The following is a 20,047-nucleotide window of genomic DNA, read 5'->3' on the forward strand; positions in this document are numbered from 1 at the left end:
GGTTGAGAACACAGCGTATTGATGCATATCAGATTTTAGATTATACCACTGATGTGGCAAAACTCAGTGGTATACATTCCTAAAAAAAACATAATACTGTTTCACATTTGCTTTTGTGTTCGCATTGTCAATTAGTCTTTTATTTCATGCATGGTGAACTATGTTGCTACGTTGAAGTGTGTAATGGATTTGTTCATGTCCCCAACCGCTCCTTAGATGTTTTATATATTTCGTGTGAAACAACAAGGTGATTTTCTTGTAACTAGTCATCTTAGTCATCTCATTTGAGATGAAAAGCAACGCTCTAATTCTCTAATTTTCTGGATTGATATCATGTGCCCTATTTAACACACTTACAGGTATATGGCCCTGCATGTTCTGCTGGCTATCTCTTTGCACTATCCTTACAAATTGACTTTTATTTTCAAATGTGGAAATTTCCCTGTTCTCATCAAAGTAATGATTCTTCATTAGTTTTTCCGATTTATAATTTTACAGAGAGATGATTGCATCTCATGTACATAAATATTGTATTTAAAGCTATTTTAAAGTTATATTTTTGTTTGCTTTTCACTAAATCACACAAACCAATGAACCTCCTTGAACCTATGAATAAAATGTTTTTGTTTTGTTCCGTCTGTGTGGGGGGGTGGGGTGTTTGCATGTAAAAAAAGAACCTCTATCATGAGCAGGATATTGCATAATGTCTTTGCCATCTTTAGCTCTTGACTGAATGTGACAGATTTGACTCGCATGTTGTATGGGGACCATATTTCCCATAATGGCAAATGTTGTACTGCTCACTATCATTGTCTTTTTATGTGTGTGTGTGTGTGTGTGTGTCTGTTTATATGTGTCAAGGCTTTTTTTTCGGTGGCCGCCCCCTCGATGTAAGTGGTCTGCCAGGCTCAGTCCTCATTGCAGTCTGTTCTCTCTCTCTCTCTCTCTCCCTCCCTACATTACTGCCTGTTTCGCTCGCCTGTCTCCCGCGCTGCTGATTTCACATTCCTTTAACGCAGTCACTTTCTTTCTCGCCAGGTTGAGCTCCGATGCCTCGTTTTATTGCGGCCTATTTGATTCAGTCTATTTCTTCACTTGGCCCCAGACGTGGGCATTGTGTGACGGGAGGATGCTTCATTGGTTTGCCATTGAGCTCCAACCTCTTTCTGTCTCTTTCCTCCTCACTTTCTCTTTATTCCTCCTTCCATCCATCCATCCCTCCATCCATCCCTCTCCCTGCCTCTCTCCTCTCATCCACTCCATTCTCTCTCTCTCTCTCTCTCTCTCTCTCTCTCTCTCTCTGTCTATCTGTCTCTCTCTGTTTGGGCTGTTTGAGAGCACATCCTCTGTGTTCTATCTTTAGGACGATGCTACTATCTGTGTAGTGTCTCTTGATTGCTTTTCCCCTCACTGTGGCTGGCCCCAGCCATTCTTAATTACTTCCAGGTCCAGTGCTAAGGTGAAAGCTCCCGTCGACAGTTTATCTGAACAGAGGGATTACGAAGCCATGTTTTTCTACGCCTGTGCCTTCCCCGAGTTGCGCCTGGACTCTGTCTGCCTGTCTGTCTGTCAGCTAAAGACATCTGTCTTAATTGGTTGTGCATATGTGACTTGTGGAGTTAGTCCAACCTGGAGACATTAATCATTAGAACCTGAGGTAGAATGCCAGGTCTACACACGATTAGTATGGATTTTTCATTAAGAAGGGGGATAAATGTTGCCGCTCCAATGAACATAACACCTGATAGCCATCTCAGTTCCCACGTATCAGGTCCCTTTCGGACTCATAAATGTCACGCTAAATGTCTGATGTTTTGTCTCGGAAAAAGGCTACTGCCTCTAATCTATTCACATCAGGCAAGTATTTATCCATTGATGTGTGAAAATGATATCAGCTGACTTTCAAAGTGGCAGGGAGGGTGCCTGTGTTGATTGATAGACAAACACAATGTGCTTTGTTTTATGACTCATTGCAAGATCATATCGTATCCCCTCAGAGCTGAAATGACTTTCATTTCAGACCTTTGTATGACAGCGAGATTTTTTGATAAAGCCTTTTGAATGATGGGAATTTGCTGATTGCATTCAGCATCACCCTGGGGCTGCCACACTGGACTAGATGCGGTGGGTAAAATGAGCCTTGTTTCGAATGCAAACTCTAGTGCAGCAGTAACATAGCCTGTGCTAAGCTTTGACAATGTCCGAGTGTTTGAACGTATTATTGTTTTGACCTGTGTTTTCCCCCTGATGTCTCTTTGCCCTTGGCTGAGTGACTGTTTCTTTTAGTCATAAAGTCCTCTATTAAGTCCAATCGCTTGTGATTAGTGTTGGCCAATTGAATGTAGACCCAGGGGGTCTGTTCCTCTGACAGGCTTGAAAGGGGATGCCTGATGGGGGGGAATCAATATGGTGTCCTCTCCGACCTTTTATCCTTGTAACTGCTCTCCTTTAGCTTTTGATGTCTACATCAAACATGCCTTAAGATATAACTGTTTAAAAAGTATAGCTGCATCTGAACCGCTGAAAGATATGGTTGAACTGAGAGGAGAAGAATGGATACTAACTGTAACCTCCGACAAGGAATTTGTCTCTGGCCATAGGTGTTTCTCTAGCAGTACTGAAAAACATAAAGGATTTTAGCCCTGGATGGAGTAACATTTTGTAGTTCCTATAACTTTTTTGTTGTTCCTGTAACCTTTTGTGTGTTCACACTGCATGCACTTTACTACTTAGGTGTAACTGGAATAGAAAGCATCATAACCGACTGTGATAGAAAATGCATTAGGAGCTGTTGGCGCCAAAATGGCCATTTCTGCATTGGGGTGAAAACACCTGTGAAAGCCTGTGAGTGCACTGTACTGCAGTTAGAGTCTCTGTGAGGGTGTCAGTTACCCAAAGCCAGTCATTTCTCACACACAATGCAGCAGAAAATAAAGATTCAGAGAGACTGAGATCAATGAATCAAAGAGACAGATGAGGACAGTCGACATGTTGTAGTGTTGAATCCTTGTTGTCTTTGGAGCACTCCCCCCTTTGGCCTATAAATGCCTGTGTGAATATGGTGTCTGGTTGTCCCACTCCTGGTTGGCTGCAGCCACAGCTTTCGTTGCAGTGGCCAAAACGAGAACCCAGAGACTTGTCATGGGATAGCGCTGACCTGAGCTGCTCCTCCATAAACCTCAAAATGGCTCCCATGGTGTCACTAGGACTTGCCGCTGGGCACTGGGCAGTATTTGTTTGGCATTTGTCATGAGACAGGGCCATTGGTTGTTGTGGGTCTTGCTGGAGCTCTTGGATTGCACCTCCCACACCACCCCTCTCCTCTTAGCATTTGCCTTCCAAGCTGGAGCTAGGCAGAAGGGGATAAGGGGAGAGGAGGCAGTCCCAATCAGAGAGATTTGAGCCTTCAGCATGTCTCTCAGCTGGAGGATACACGCATTGCTCCCACTGTGCAGAGGGAAAAGTTGGGGGGGGGGGGGGGGGAGACCCTCTCGTCGCAGAGGGAGGTGGTGTGTAAGTGTGTGTGTGTGTGCGTGCGCGCACATACAGGCCAGGAACACAGCAAGTTGTGGGGAGAGTTTCATTGGGGAGAGACATTGTTCAAAAATATGTCAGCCGTCAGAACATCCCAGTTGCTGAAATATCTGTCATGACAGTCAGTACTGAAATAGTAGAATTTTGACTGACACTGTGGAGATGCTATTGGTCACATAATCCTTTAAATTCCCAATTAGTTTGGTCGATGGCTCAGTCATCTATGCCCATTTAGACAACCAAATTATTTAATTGTTTATATATTTGTATAGACCCTTTCAACAATAAAAACAAAAACAATGCTTGAACGTTCTATTTGGTTCCCAATCTACTTCCTCTGCATTAACCCTTAAAGGAGTACCGTCACACCGGTGTGACGGGAATGTTGGGAAATGAACATTCTAAAGAATATCTGGGTTCATTGAATTCAACATAGAATTTTAGAACCTTCAATTGTTGCGGAACTTAGAATGTTCAAAAACCTACACCTTTAAGGGTTAAGATAACATATGGAATGTTAAAACGGAAGCCTTGTGGGGCCAACTATGATGCTGATAATGGAACTCTCTTGAAAGGGTCTATATTTAATTGTTAATTATTTAATTTATTTACTTCCGTTGGTTTCAGTTAAAGATGACCACTCCACTGACACCCCTATATCAGTGGTGCATAACTGCTAGTAATTATGTTCAGGCTCAGCATGTTGAACTACCCCTTTCATTAAAATGTATTAGCCCCCAACTCCGCATTAATGGAGTGGGTAAGCCACTTTCATCAACGCTCGCCACTCAAGAATCCTCTCATTAGTTCATTAGTTCATTTTCAACAGTGTGCATGAAATACTGATGTTACACAATGGCACAGACAACCTCGGAGTTCACTCTTTGTTCAAGTGCTGTAGCACTGTTGATGCCATGCTGTTGGATTAACAATGAGACATACTGTATCAGTACAATATAATACTGAAACAGTCCATTGGTGTTTACTGTGTTCTCAGAAGGACCCAAATTAAGGCATAGGTTTGGATAGATAAGAGAGTTGGAATAGAGGAGTGGGAGAAAGAAAGAGAGAGGGAAAGAATGAAAATCTGAGAGGGAGGAGAGAGAGAAAGATCCTTTTTGACAGATTTGTCCTCTCGGCAGTAATTGGAAGCATGCTTGAAAAGAATGCAAAAAGTCTACCACTTGACAGGGAGGCAAACTTTGAGTTGTACAGCTGCTCAGAGATACCTTTGTAAGGCTGTGCATAGTACCTGTCACAGTGCGAAAAAGGCCTCACTTTCTTAATGTTGCATTGCCAAAACCAAATGTATGATTAAAAAATGTCAAATGTTAGTTAAGAGGATATTCAGTGGCACTGAATCTTTTTATATAAGATATAAAGATGAATGAAAAAATATAAATGTATATTAAATAAAATAATATGTGAATTTAGACAATTTATTCTTCAGTCAGTTTATCTAACTTAATATGATTATTTCACTATGAGTTCTATGCAGAGGTGAATCTTTTTTTCTGCGAAGAATATTTCCTTTGAGGCATGTTTCTTATCAAACTGTTCTCATAACTTTCTGTTAAAAATATTATTTGAAGTATTTACTGCTTCTGAGCCCCTGCAAAAGCACTAAATTATGCTGAGGAACGACTTCGAAGCACTTTGCTTCTAAATTTACATGTGTAGCCAGAGATATATAACCATGGAAGCTTCAGCGCATCAAAACCTTCTGCTTCGCCAGCTTCTGTTTTTATGCTCTGCCTGTTTTATAAGCACAGAAAATAGACTTTTTATATAATTTGAAGGAAAATAATGAAATATAAGTCATTGGACGCACAGTGTTTTCCTACAGTAACAAAACTGTGTTTGACAAGTGATACAATTATTTTATCCATCGTGCTTCTGTGGTAATTCTCTCGTCTCTCATGTCTTCTCTATTACCTACTTGAATGAAAGCTTCTTAATAATCACATCAAGCTTAGTTAGCTTAATTAAGAACTTGTCATTCAACAGGTTTGTTAAATCCCTCCATTTTATGATCTGTTCACTCCTGTTCAGCCCATGTGAAATGATGAGAGTTTCTGGATGCATTGTGTAGATGTTGCTGTGAGATGGAAGCACACGGTCCATGTAGCGTCGTCCTCCCTGTGGCCCAGATTGTGGGGACTAGGACACATTAGCCGGAGAGAGTCCGTGTGGATGGCTCTGCAGCCCATAAAAAGCATTAGCGTGCGCTCTTTTGCTGATTAGTTAATAGTGGGGTGATTTCAACTGCTCTTACCAGCCCAGCCAGTTCCTGTGTCCTAAGTGGTTGCTATGAGGCCAGTTTCCGCTAATGCTATGGTGTGTGTATGTGTGTGCATTTTTGTGTAAAAATGTACGTGTGTGAGTAAGAGAGAGAGAGAGAGAGAGAGTGTGTGTGTGTCCAAAAAGTACATTTTCCTTGCTGGCAAAATTGTTGTTCACTCAAGTTTCATAAAAGAAACCTCTGATATGAAAAATGTGTCAGAAAAGTGAACACCACTCTTACGCCTTACTTTATTTAGCCCTTAACTGCACCGATTAAAACCTTTACAGATCATAAATTTGGGTAGTAATTATTCTGATGGATGATGTCAGGATTTATGAGAGAATGGAAACTGGCATAGCAATATCCATCTGTGTTTATTTTGTTCTTGTACCTTTTGACTGACTTTTCCCAAGCCGAATCTACTTCACGGTCGTACAACTTCCTCTACAGGCTTCCATGTTCTTGGGGAGTTGTTCGATGAGCTGACAGATCTGACTATCACAGATCCATCATCCTTTGTGTACAGCAGAGTGCGGGGTACACTTGCAGTCCCTGCAGATTTAGAAGACTTTTGACTAAATGTTTGCCAGATTAAAAAGAAGCTTTCTGTTCCCCTCAATTCCCTAAACTGAACATCTGCTGGGCTCATAAAGTTTTTTTGCGTTGTTTGTTTTTTTTTTTTGTCTTTTTTTGGTCTTAAAGAGCCCTCTGTTTTTTAGCATAGCGCTGGGAGTCAAGTGGTTTACAAAAGCATCGGGAAAGGTCAGTTTAAGATGGCAGAGGCCGATACTCCACCAAGAAGAATAAATCAACTGAGGTCAGCGGAGTGGTGGCTCGAAATTAGAAAAATCATTACTTGACACGTAATAAAACAGCAGGGGCCTTTTTTCAAGGAGGGTTTGCCATTTGTATCGCATGGGTTGGTGTGTGTGGCTGTATGCAATAAAATATAGCTAATAATAAGAGGCCCTGCTGTTCGGAGGTTATCATGGGTCCATGGTACTTTGCTTTGCTCGTATGTACTCATTGCCATGTTGTCTTATGATAAGCCACTGAGGAGAATCTAGATGGAATCTCCTGCTGAGATTTTAAGAGAAAAAAAATACATTGAAGGTGATGAGTACTACACTCGTCTTGTTTATTGTTTTGCTGATGACCACTGTTTCTTTTCTCTCTCGCCATTCTGGCACTATGCTGGCCATTCCTGGTCTTTGGTGCAGGGGCCCGTAAAAGTGACTCCATAATCGACGATTAGTAGAACAGTTGTGCCAGTGAGAATTCAACCGATGCTCAATAAAGATTTATAGCGTGGGAAATTTTCTGGTATGGCTATTTAAAAAAAAAAAAAAAAATGTTGTTTAGCCTTCCCTGACCTAATGTAGTCATTAGTCTGAAAAAAAAGTCTGAGTTTACAGCCATGTAGAATGTCAGTAATGTAGAAATGATTCCTGATTTGTGGACACTGCGTTGACTCTTTGAGAGAGTTTTGGATGAGGTCGTAAATTTGTATCTTTTATAGACCTTATTAATTATTTTGATTAGGCGGAGAGCTATGTTGATCAGATTTGAGTTCTTTCATACTTTTGCATGACTTCACCCTCGCAAGTGCCAAGACAGCTGTTCCTTGCTTTATAGTGTAGTGCAATGTGCACGAAGATTGACTGTTCTGTATCATTAGTGAAAACTCTTTTGTGCAAAAATGAATGACAGACTAATGATAGAAGTGCTACGTACCCTGTCCAGTCCAGCTGTAAACGTTAAGAGACATACAGCTTTCTGAGAGCAACAGGCCTTTCCACTTTGTTTTAATGGACTACCGGCACTGTTGAGCAATGTTGTCCGAAACCGATCAATTTCAGGGTCAAAACAGAAGATCCATTATCACAAATATGGGGTGAAAGGGAAACATACAGATAGACAGAGAGATAGAACACCAGAAAGACAGAGAGAGAGAGAAAGAGAGAGAGAAAGATTGGACAATAAATGTGTTGAAAGTGAGCTGATTGACACAGGGGAGCTGGGGGGGGGGGGTGTTGGGGGGTGGTGTGGGTGTAGGGATGGCAGACGGCAGACAGACGATAACATTCAGTTCCTCTGGCTGCTCTCCAGATGCTGCTTCCTTCTTCCCCCAGCCTCCCCATACCCAGGCTGTGATTGTCATAATGTTCTCATGGATATGGCTAGGCTCGTCTGCCAGTTTTGATGCATGACACGTTTGCATTCGAAGTACTGTTTTGGAGATATTTATGCTATTTCCCAGTGACATACTGAAATTAAAAAAAAAAAAAAATACAAAAGGAACTACAACAAGATTAGACTCCCCAAATACCCTCAGGGTCGATTCACAATTTGTTTTTTATGATACTCAAATATTCCATATAAATCTTGGTGGAAATTGGGTACAGCCTAATCTCGTTTCAGTTTGGTAATCTGTCTGGGCTTTCTCTAAGTCAGTGGAAGACGTGGGGAAGAAAAGACTTGTTTATGTGTTCAGCGTATTCCTTTTGAGGGTTTGATATGTCTCGAGCGTATTCATTGATTTGCCAACGCTCTTCCTTGCATCTGATCTACCTCAGGAAGCTATTTTTGCCTCTCGTCCTCCTCCTCTTCTGCTGTCTATTAGGTACATCACGGAAACGCATGTTTCGCAGAACACATCAGCTTTCACCCAAAGCTCTCTCTCACGGCTTCCACACACAGTTGCGTTCCGTCAACGCATGCCAGTGGGTGTTCCCAATGGTAGCTATGCAGATGACTTAAGGTATAACCGTAATTTGATTGGCTGGTGCCGTCTGTTGTTTGCTTGCTCGTAATTTGATTGGATGGTGCCGTCCGTCAGTGCAGCAAAAGTTGCACTTCTCAACATGAGTGACGGGAGCAACGCGACGCAACGGACCCACAATTCAGTTCGGCAACGGATGACGTAAGCCCATGTAAAGTGAACGGGATGCGTCTCCAGCACTGCAACGCACGCAACTGTGTGTGGGAGCCGTTACTCACACGTACCACTTAAGTGTGGACAGACGTTTATGTCTCCAGTGGCTTCCATCCGCCCAAAACCTGGGGCTGACTTGTGGGATGAAGTCCAGTCTTTCCCCTGTCCACCCACTCCTCGCCGCGCCCACGCACGGCCATAGAGGGATGGAGTCGTTTTCAAGTCATTCTGAATCCCTTCTTCCCTTCAGACTCCAAAGGGCTTATTGTATTAGGAAAAAAACATGCCTATGATTTGTGTGTCCAGTAACCTCAGACCTCAGAGTTGATGAGAGCATCTCTTCCTTTCTAACTCCTTTCCTAATTTATCTGCTTGGCATTGGCTATGCTTCACAGCAGCTCCGCTGTTCCTCGAGAAAGACGCCATTACTCATGCTAAGCTTTTAACATGTTACACAGTGCTGATGCTGGTGCTGGTGGAGCGTATCATTATGGGCATGTAGGAGGAAGCAAGGGCCTGGTGCCTCTCTAAATCCATCTGCTGCTGCCTTGACAAATTCCTGATGTGTAAGATTTAAAAGGGGGTATGGGTTGGGGGGTTTGGGATGGTCGAGGGAAGGAAGAGGAGTGGGCCGACTTGGCGTGGTCAAAATTGCCGTGATGAAATGGCGCCGCTTTTTCTCCCCACACACAGAAAAAAACACAATTCCACTAATCGATGAGCCCACTGACAAGGAGGAGGAATAGAGAGAGAGAGAGAGAGAGAGACAGGGAGAGAGGTGTAGTAAGGGGACACCACACTGGCCAGTTCAATTGACTGGGTTTGATTGACATTTTGTTTGTCTTAACAGCAAACAAGGAACTAATAGGGAAGAGAGACAAGGGATTGATTGACGACAAGATATAAAAAAAAAACATCAAGCCTTGATTACCAGGCAGATGGAGTAGTTATGAAGGTAATCAGCAGACTGGCGTTGCCATCATCATGACGTGAATCCGGTGCGGAAGGATGTTGACAGCCGCCGATTTGGCACAGTGGATGTTTTCCACTGCTTAGTTTTCCCACTGCTGTTCCCCCAAAACAAAAGGCCTGTTTTGAAACCCAAACTGTACACAACGGCTCAACCCCTCCAAAGCACTGGCCAAGTTACCTGTGTGTGTGTGTGTGTGTGACTCTGGTATTGTTTTCTCCCGAGGACGACCTATTGTCCATTTAGCGTCTGATTGACTCTGCTCCCTCATGTCTGTAAACCTGTGTTTGAGCTCGGGCTAATGCTTCAGGGGTAATGCAAAATTAACCATCTAAACAGCGTCCGTTAGGACAGCATGCTGTTCCTCGTACACACATATGTTGTCATTATCAGGGGAGAGTGTGGGAAATGTACCAGTCAAGAGGTCCACTTGAAAAAAGCGGCTAACTACAAAAGGGAAGTATGCGTGTGTGATTTACAACTTAAGCTAGATAATGCTTTTATATGTAACCTTTTATCTCCGCTGGGAATGTATATAATATGAATAATTATGATTCTTTCCACTGAGAATGACATCACTCCCGCAACAAGCACCCGTACAGGGGGATATGTGGACTTGGGAAGATGAAAAGCAAAGCTGAAGCATGTGGGGAAAAATGGCCTAGAATGTTTTGTATTACACCAAAGTGCCTTTATTGCACGCTCTCCTCCGTGCCTGAAGTAAATGTGAATGAAAGCAAGAGCCAGGCCATTAATGTAGAGTACTTCCCTTTCTTTCTTTCTTTCTTTCTTTCTTTCTTTCTTTCTTTCTTTCTTTCTTTCTCACTCTCTCTCACCCCCTTTTTCTCTCTTTCTGCTATAATCTTGTGATGAAGAACATGTACTCCCAGTGATTTATGTGCGTGGCGTAAAACGGCACTTAAGTCATATCCTCGGAGCGCGGCTGGTGTGCAGATCACGGGGGACGACCCCACTGTTGACTTATTACAGGGCCAATGCCAGAGAGAGAGAGAGAGAGAGAGAGAGAGAGAGAGAGAGAGAGAGAGAAAGGAGGCCCGCCTTCACCACCTTTATTTCACCACAACCCCCCCCCCCTTATTTTAAACAGCATGGGAACTCCAAAGCCCATAACCCTTCCACAGTAGGCAGAAGAAAACACCTCCATTTCCACCTCCGGTTCAATTTCCCTCCCCCCCCCCCATTCTCCTTTGCTCAGCCTGTCGTACCTTATGATTGCTGTTTTCGCTTTGTGCTGCTGGAGTTCTCCTCTGCAATTCTCTCATATTTCGTAAAATTAACGAGGGCCCAGCAGCACTGTGTTCGGGCCCCCTCCGATCCGAAAGCAGCGTTCGTAAGCGCTCCTGCTGATCACTCGCTCACTCGCTCGCGGGGTGAACAGGAGGGGTCAGGCTGAATGAGATAGAAATGAAGTACTTTAGCGGCACACAAGGGGCCTCGCCTTGCTCATATCGCAGTGACGCGCCAGTGCACTTGATATGGTCGACTCGGACCATGCTGCGCCGTGAGCACTATTCAGGTCAGGGCGAGTCTGTGAAAACGCTGTCCTCCACGGGGTGGGTGACAGCGTGGGGGGAAGTGGGTGGAAATGACGGTTGGCCTACACTTACTCCTGTCATTGTGGATTTGACTCCCCCTCTCTCCAAGCGCAACTCTCCAGCGCTTTGCTCTTCTAGAGAGCAAATTAATAACAGGGCATCAAAGGTCTTTATTTCGACCCTCTGCTGAATCCTCCGACTTCCACTTGCCTTGACATAAAATAAACTATGCATCGGGGCCTGCTTTGCGATGTAAGAGGGTATTTTATTTCTGCCTCAACCGTTGGGAGTTGAGAGGGGAACAGAAGAATGACTACTTCCTTTTCCACTGCCCCGGGCCATTCGTGTTCGTAGCCCTATTTCGTGGGGTATAATTTCATCTGCTTCCTTTCTCATAGCTCCCCATAGCATACATTTCAACACTAGTATCTCCACCCACACTGCTCAAGATATTAAATAAAAGCATATTGAATTTATGAGCTGGATTTAATACATGCTCTCTATGCTTTATGAAGTCAAACTTGGGCATGGGTTTGGTCGGCACTTGCAAAAAAAAGAAGAAGGAAAAAAAAATGTAGTCGAGTCGGCCGCACTCTGTGTGCAATAATGAGGCAATATACTGCAAGTGAGATTTTTATAAGGCCCTCATCTTTAAATAGCCTAATGAAAAGAGATTATACCGGATGTGTTACATTCTTCCGAATCGGCAGAGGGCACAGATTTTACAAATCCAATTTATTGTTTAGACGTGGGGCTGGCCAGCTTGTTGTGAATATTGCTGAGCACCAGTGTAAAGACGTCCAGTTAGGAACCATATCAAATTCTTTCCAGAAGGGTTTTGTGGGATTAGACGCCTATCGCCTGAGAAACGAGCTTGTGTCCTTTCAGCGGTTTTATATATCCGAGGCGTCCGGCCGGGGCGTGGAACATTGCTTCCCATAAAGGGGACCATTCCGTGTTAAATTTCTTTTTTAAATCCCGAACTCTGTTTGGCATCCTTTTTGTTTCCATATTTTCAGAGCTTTTCTCAGGGTCTCTTACCACCCTCCCCCATCACTGTCTCTGCAGCCAGCCTACTTGGTTGGTGGAGATGACTGTGGCCATCTCTGTCTCTCGGCGTCTCCTCAGGGCTGCCTGTCACAGTCAGCAGCTGTTGCCCACGTGGGAGCGAGGCTCTCTCAGGTCGCCCTGGCCAAGATGGATTAAGTGAAAATGTGACTTGTCACCATGTGGAGCCACACTTGGCAAAAGCATGTGTGTGTCTCAGTGTGCGTGTGTGTGTGTGAGTTTGTGTCTGTGTGTGTGTGTGTGTGTGTGTGTGTGAGTTTGTGTCTGTCAGGACTGGGAGAAATGGAACACGGGAGAAGAAGGGGAGGAATGGAGAGGGAGAAAAAAGAGAAGGACAGAAAAGGAGAGTGGTGAAAAGAGAGAGATCAAGAGTAGGGCGAATGAGGGGGCAACGTAGCAGGGGAAAGAAGTGTGAAATAGGCGCTGAAGGTCTGCATCCCTCTGGGGCTATTCACTGTCACCAAACCTGGCCAGAGCCCCATGGGCATTTAGAGTGGACAGGAGTGAGAGGCAGTTGCAAAGCCAGTGTTATTTATTTCCCCCTTGGCTGTGGTTACCTAAGTGTTACTGAACTGTTGTTGTTTCGTGTTGTTATTTCACATAGTCTCCACAGTAAACTTGAGACTTGAAATGGTCTTGAAAATTACCGCAGGAAAGAAAACTTTAGATATGGCGAGAAAACATGTGGTGCTCTTCCCCCGCAAAAGCAAAACACCACATATTTCTTTCTCCTTCAGATACTTGGAAGTCATCATCCAAAAATCTGAGTGAGCAGAATTTGTGACGTGCCATTTTGTTAGTCCACAGCCAAAGAAGAGAAGAAGAGAAGAAGATGGAGGAGTTACTTGCTTGGAATGGCTCCTTACGGATAAGTCTGGGCCCTTATAGTCTGTGCTGAGATGGGTGAAGGCAAATCAGTCATCACAAATTAGAGGCTGTGTATGATCACTGAGGATCCCAGTCTACGGCGGTCTGGAACAGATGGGAGAGAGTCACTGCTGGATGAGACTGAGCCTGAGGTTCACTACAAGCTTTTAAAGATGTGTATTTTCATCAGACTTTGGTTGCATATTTTCAAAACAAGCAATTCTATTTGTTTTTGAAGAGCTGCTTTAAAGTCGTATAAAGTATTTTAAGAAAGACCGAAAAACACACATTTAACAAACATCCCCCATGTGGTTTGTATTATGGTTGAATGTGGTTTTTTGTAAGCTCGTTAGACTCAAATATTTTCACACTATTCTGTTCTAATGTTCCAGTGGCTTCCTCTTGTGTGCAGCTGGTTTGAAAATAGCTTCAACTCAGGAGCGTCTTTCCAAAACTACCGTACGCACAAACACACACACACACACACACACACACACACACACAAACACTACTGAAACGCGCACACACACACACACACACATGCACACACACACCCACACACAGACATTCCCAGAAAGCCGTAGTAGTGGAAAAAGAGCAAAGCATTGGCCTAAAAGGTGCTCCAGCAAACCTCTAATCGGCAGCACCTGCTCCTTCCACTTGATCTGCATTACCGCGGAGGACATCCAGGTACAAGTGCCTGCATTCCCCTCAGCAGCATGGTAAACTCAGTGAGCACAGCAGTGACGAAACTCTGAATTATGGATACTCAGAGTGCTGCCGAGTGCATTTAGTCGTCCTTTGTTCAAAATTGCACCCTGCAATTCATGCCCCTTTTAAAATGGAGAGGAAGGATTTCTGTATTTTACACATAGCTCTTGTTAAACTCAGTTACGGTAAAGACCTAAAAACTCAATGACGTAACTGAATGAAAGGGAACACGGGTGGAAACTGTGATGATCCTGGCTCTGTGTAGAAGAACCCCAAACCCCTCAAATGGCATAATTATCTTTAGTATGAGTGCCTAAAGTATATTTATTATATAGAAAATGGCCTTAAGATGGATCCATATTCCAGTAGACCTATTATTTTATAAATGTGAAAAAAATATGAAAAACTGACAGCAGTGGCAGCTGCAAATAGTCAGTCCAGAGCTGAGGAGGAAGAAAAGAGACCTCACAACCTGGATCAGAGATAAAAGTATTATGTCAATCAATCTGAGAAGAAAATGGGTCTGGATAGCACTGTATGTGAAGATCTCAGGCTTGCTGTGACCAAGGCATTCTATCATTGTGAACGGTAATTGCTCACAATTCACTTATGACATTTTGGTAAGTGAGCGACGATATTGACGCGGACAGCCGAGCCATCCATCTGGCGGCAGAGCGCCGTGTCAGTGTGAGACAGAGGAAGTAGATTGTTTGTAATGAGTCCCATTCCTTTCCTGGAGTGTGCCACTGAAGGCTGCGAGGATGCTGAGCATAAAGGCTGACGGCGCATAATGTGGGCGTGCATTCGGACAGTGAGTGTCCTTACAGTCGGGTGCTTCACAGTATAGTATTTTTTTTTTGGTTAATTTTTTATCTCGCTCATCAGCCCTGGTATGTCTCAGCAGTAGATTACTCCCTGTTGTTTGACTGTCTGAAATCTAGGTCATTAGATTTATGAATGCAGGGATTCTCCAACATGTCGACCCCAGAGGTTCCAGAGGTTGGAAGATGTTTGGACATATTTGGGCACATCTATACAAAAATGAAATATTTGCTTTGTTAATACTTCTGCCTGGCCATAGTGTTGTATAAGCAATGGATATCTAAAAATAGTAGTGAGTTGTTATGAGCTATGTATGAAAATAACTGATGCTGGAATTCAGAATGATGCCCACTGTTTCCTGACACAACCTCCAGCTACAGTGTCAGAAATGTGAGAATGAGAGAGAGAAGAGGAAGGAGAAATATAAAGGGAGAGAGACAGAGAATAAAGAGGGAGAGTGAGAGAAATAAAGAGTCTCAGAGACCCACGGGAGTGTGTCAGGGGGCAACATGGCTCCCTGATTCCATTTCCTCTCCTGTCTCGCTGCTTCCATGCCATGCTGTGGGGTGCATCATTTCACTGGCGGGCCAGCATGGCCAACTTCCATATCCCTACTGCGCCACGGTCCACTGCCACCTGGCATGACCGCTGCTGCCATCTGCCAAGACGACACAACGGGAAAAAAATTAGACATAGCTAGGGGAGATGCCTCAACTTGCTTCCATCCGTCTGTTTGTCCCACCAACCCCCGGGCCAACCGATGCTCTTTATCATATTAAGAGATGGAAGTGGCACGGCAACAAACCAACAAAGCAGCCTCCATCAGCCTGTAGTCCTTAAAAACAGGCTGATTTTTTTTTCCTTGTGTGAGAGTGCTTACCGCCACCTGTTGAGTTTTGGGATAAATTTAATCACTCATACTTTGTCATCTATTAGTCTAGTGAGGGAAGGGGGTACGGGTGTGTGTGTGTGTGTGTGTGTGTGTGTGTGTGTGTGTGTGTGTGTGTGTGTGTGTGGTGGGTCTAGGGGTAGAAGAGAAGAAAAGTAAAAAACCTCAAGGAATGTGGCCAACCCCTGGCTATGCCTGCCTCTGTCATATAACAAGAGGTTGCCGTCTCCTCCGCCCTGATCCAAGACGTTCTCCCAGGTTGTCCTGTGCTAATCAGGAGCGGTGTGTTTGTCATTTGTTGAGGACTTCACATCAAAAGTGCCTCTTAACTTTTTATGGTCCACATCAGCCATGGCAGTAAGGACAACACTAACCACCGTAAACACGTAATTGCTTTTAAGAGCTGTGCAAAAAAGTGACAACTCGAGATAGGCAGAAATTTGCAAAAGAATGCACCCCCTCAGCCATTAAAACATTATCCCCAATCATTTTCATGAGGTGGTTGCCGCCCGTGAAAAAGCCAAGGATAACTTAGCCACCTGAGCTATACTGTCAGGCAAGACAAGTCCGTCTTAGGGAGTGATTAACGGCGTCTGTCCGTCAGGGTCATCCGCCTAAATGTTTGGCAGACAGAGGCATAGAAGCGCCAAAGGTGTGGACAAGTAAGTGAAGAGCTGGGGAATAGAGTTGAGAGAGGAGCCCTCAGAGGAGTTGTTGGCTCAGGAAAATGGACTCCAAGCAAGGAGAAAGAGAGGGGAATGGCAGTGATTGGTAATGTGTTGTAACAGCCGACTTGGGAAAACGAGCTTGAGCTTGGGAACAATTTTTTTTTTTTTTACTCTTCCCTCACTCTTTCGAAGGGAAGACGCAATCACCATCAATGGTCAGTACGCACACCAGGGGTTGAAGTGAGCGGAGTGTTCTTGTAAGAGTTCCGAAATGTCCTCTGTTTTCTGGTCTTGAGGGTCACCTTGAGTGAACTGCTTATCAAACATCTGCATTTTTCACAAACATTGTTTTTTGTCAAATTATTTAACCACCCTCTTTCTTAATTTACAGAGTTTGGAATCAAACAGGATGGATACAACGACCAGCTTGTTTTTGCTATCCTTCATTTTGGTGAGTCTGGAAATTTATGTTTAGCCTTCATAAGCTATTCTCTCCCACTATTCTCCCTAATTTATGCCATTCTCATGGTGACATCCTTCCTGTGATATCTTCTTGGAAATATATGTTCATGCCCTTTTGTTAAAATGGAGATAAATATTCACCATATCTTCCAAAGTCAAGACCTGGTGGTTGTTTAAGAAAAGTAAAAAAAAAAAAAACTAATTTGATGAGGTCCATTAATCCGTTGATCATTAATTGACTGCGCTTGGTAATTAAAAGCACGAATGGATGAGAAATGCAGAAAGTCAACTAGGCATGAAGTTGAAGCCCCATACTCTCACTGTTTTAGTGAGCGTGATATACATACTGTGTCTACACGTGTGTGTGTGTGTGTGTGTGTGTGTGTGTGTGTGTGTGTGAGTGTGTAATACCAGATCTATTTTCCTGTGTAGGATTAGTTGGTGTCAGTAGGTTCGCACCTTCAACCATTTTAGACCTTTCACATAAATGCACATTAATTTTCTTTAATTGCATGTGGACAGTGCAGAATAATAGGTTATCAAATGGTGATTTTTTATAGGTAATGGAACTTGACATCCAATTATTTCAACATGAACATAAATTTGCTAAATTTGTCTCCAAAAAAGCCCTGCTTTGGTACAAATGTGAATGTAGGAAAACTACAGAATTAAATAAAATTCTATACCATGCCTGACCTTGTTGCCTACACTATTGTATTCCATTTCAGGCTGTGAAGGACAATATTATTAAACGCTGGACAGAGCTGTAGAGGACAACTAGCGTTTATTCAATTGGATAGGATGTGCTGATTTTACTAATTTTTCATTCTGAATTGTGATGTGCTGTAAAATTGTTTCTGCTGTAAAATGTTATTGGGGGGAAAAAGTGTCAAATTAGTGATTTCAATGCATTTGTCAGAGCTCCATAGCTAATGAGGAGAAAACACACAAATAAACAAAAAACAAGCAAAAAAACAAAGCCAAGCCGATATGGGTGGTGGCCTGGTGGTCGTATGTATGACGTCATTTACTTCAATGTTTGGAGTGACATCATATGTACGGCTGCTAAACTGCTACAAGGGACATCAGTATTCCAAAAAAAACCTGACATCTGATGAATGCGTCCACTTCGGTGTCATGCACGCCTCTTGTTTCCATGAGTTTCCAGGTAAGGATTGTGTATCACGGGGGGTGAGGGTAGTGTGACTTTGAAGAGAAAAAAAGGTGGGTGCAGAGATGATAATATGTGATTGCATTAATATTAATGAAGGTGCATTAATGTGCAAAGATAAAGGTTCTGAAAAAGAAAGAAGGGGGAGAAAGAGAAAGAGAGAGATAGAGAGGGAGAATGGCTTTGAGTGGCCTCTTAATTCCCCATTAGAGTCCACAGAGAGATGAGTCATACTATCGACACTTTTTTTCCAATCTTGATTTTTTTTTTTTAGTCCTCGGTCCTCTCTCACAGACATTCTCTTACGTTCTATCTCACTGCGATTCAAAATCCAGGCCTCCTTGTTAAGCTTCTTGAAAAACCTTGCACAATGCTGGGATGAGTTGGGTGAGAGAGTGAAGGAGCCTTTCATAAGAGAAACTCTCAGCCTCTCACCGTCCTTTTGATATTTGATGGCTGAGAGCCTCCTCAAGTGTGAAATTGTACACAAACAAATCAAAAATCACTGAGAGACACAGAGATCCTGTGTGCAGTCGGTGGAGTGTGGTGTTTTGCAAGGCGTCGCTCACCGACATCCTCAGATGGTGTGTGGAGGGATGCCTTGTGTGTTTGTTCTGTTCACTGAACACATTTGGCCGCCCACGCGCTCCACATTGATTGCTCAGGTGTCCAAGCACGTCTGAGCGTGCCAGTGCAGTGCAGCACCTGGCTGTTAGGGCTGTGTATTGGCAAGGACCTCACGATACGATACGCGTCATGATGCATGGGTCACGATACAATACATCACAGTATATTGCGATATGATACATATTGCGACATACAGTATTGTAATACTTTTTACAGAAAATGTAAAAATAGAGCTGGAAACTAAATTTGCTCCGTACCACCTGGGCAGTATAATATGTAGATCACATTACACTGAAAATTCAGCAGACAAATAATAAAACAGTAGTCAGCTGTATAGACATTTTTACACAGCCTAATGCTTTAATAAAAAATATTGATATTTAGCGGCAGTGGCAATATGATATATTGTGCAAGTGATGAAAGCACAGCCCTATTGGCTATTTTTTTTTTTTAGACTAGTCGGCATAACAGCTCATTTTTTAGATTCTCTGGCAAAAAGTGGCCTTGACTCGGTCCATTGAGGTTGTATCAACATGGCTGTCTCCCACAGGGCTTGCCGGCCACGGGAGCCATGGAGACCAGTCCGGACCCTGCGCTGGCGCCAGGGGAACTGTCCCTCCAGCCTGCGCTGGCGGCCATGGAGAGCGCGCGGCAGACTATGCTGGACGGACACCACCAGTGCATGGAGATGCTGGGCCGCGAGGCACCTCGCAATAGAACCGGTAAGACTTCCCAAGTATTTTTGAAAACAGCATCTGGCTGTTTGTGTGTGTTTATGTATGTGTGTGCACGCGTGTGTGTGTGTGTCTGTGTGTCAGTCATTGAGAAAAGAGTTGAGCATTTTATATTTTTGTGTATGTGTATGTGTGTGTCATTGAGAAGAAGGTTGAGAGTTGTATTACTTTTTGACAGCAGAAAAGCACACAGTGCAACAGTGGCCCTGGTTCTTTGATCTTAGACAGTGTCAGACATCCTTGTGCAGAGGCACCCCCTAAAAAAAAAAAAATCCTGGTTACTCGCAGTCATTCAGTGATAAAACGCTGCACAGTGGAACATTGTATTTTATAACAACACAGGAAAGAGTGTTAGCCATTGTATCTGGTTCTGCTAGAGCCAAAGGTCAAGTAGCCATTTTAGACAGTTGTCTTCTATGTCTTCTAAGCTGTTTGAGTTTCAGGTTTTGTTTGTATGATAATGAAATAATATAAGCCTGACTCCTTCTCTCTTCATCTCTCTCTCTCTCTCTCTCTCTCTCTCTCTCTCTCTCTCTCTGTGCCTCTCTCTGGTGATGCACTGTTTTAATGGATCCAGGGCCTTATTGTAATCGAACCTGGGACGGCTTGCTGTGCTGGGATGAGACACCTGCGGGGACCTTTGCCACCCTCAGCTGCCCTGACTACCCGGGCCTCGACACTTCAGGTACGACTTCAGGTTACTCCGCTGGCGCGTCGGGGTCCTGTTTGGCCTGTTGGGACTTATTTTC

At 43.6% G+C, this 20,047-nt stretch overlaps 1 protein-coding gene across 2 annotated transcripts in view; it reads left to right on the plus strand.

Moving 5' to 3' along the window:
- Window positions 1–20,047, plus strand: part of calcr (calcitonin receptor) — a 45,179-nt gene that overhangs the window by 3,039 nt on the left and 22,093 nt on the right. For both annotated transcript variants that reach the window (XR_006026043.1, XM_042075878.1), the window contains exons 2-4: window positions 16,696–16,755; window positions 19,115–19,286; window positions 19,876–19,983. Coding sequence is in view for 1 of the 2 variants with exons in the window: in XM_042075878.1 (XP_041931812.1) it covers window positions 16,714–16,755; window positions 19,115–19,286; window positions 19,876–19,983 (322 nt within the window). In the remaining variant the exon portion in view is untranslated. The remainder of the gene's footprint in view (window positions 1–16,695; window positions 16,756–19,114; window positions 19,287–19,875; window positions 19,984–20,047) is intronic.

This window comes from Alosa sapidissima, chromosome 21 (genome assembly GCF_018492685.1).
Source record: "Alosa sapidissima isolate fAloSap1 chromosome 21, fAloSap1.pri, whole genome shotgun sequence".
Taxonomy (NCBI): Eukaryota; Metazoa; Chordata; class Actinopteri; order Clupeiformes; family Clupeidae; genus Alosa; species Alosa sapidissima.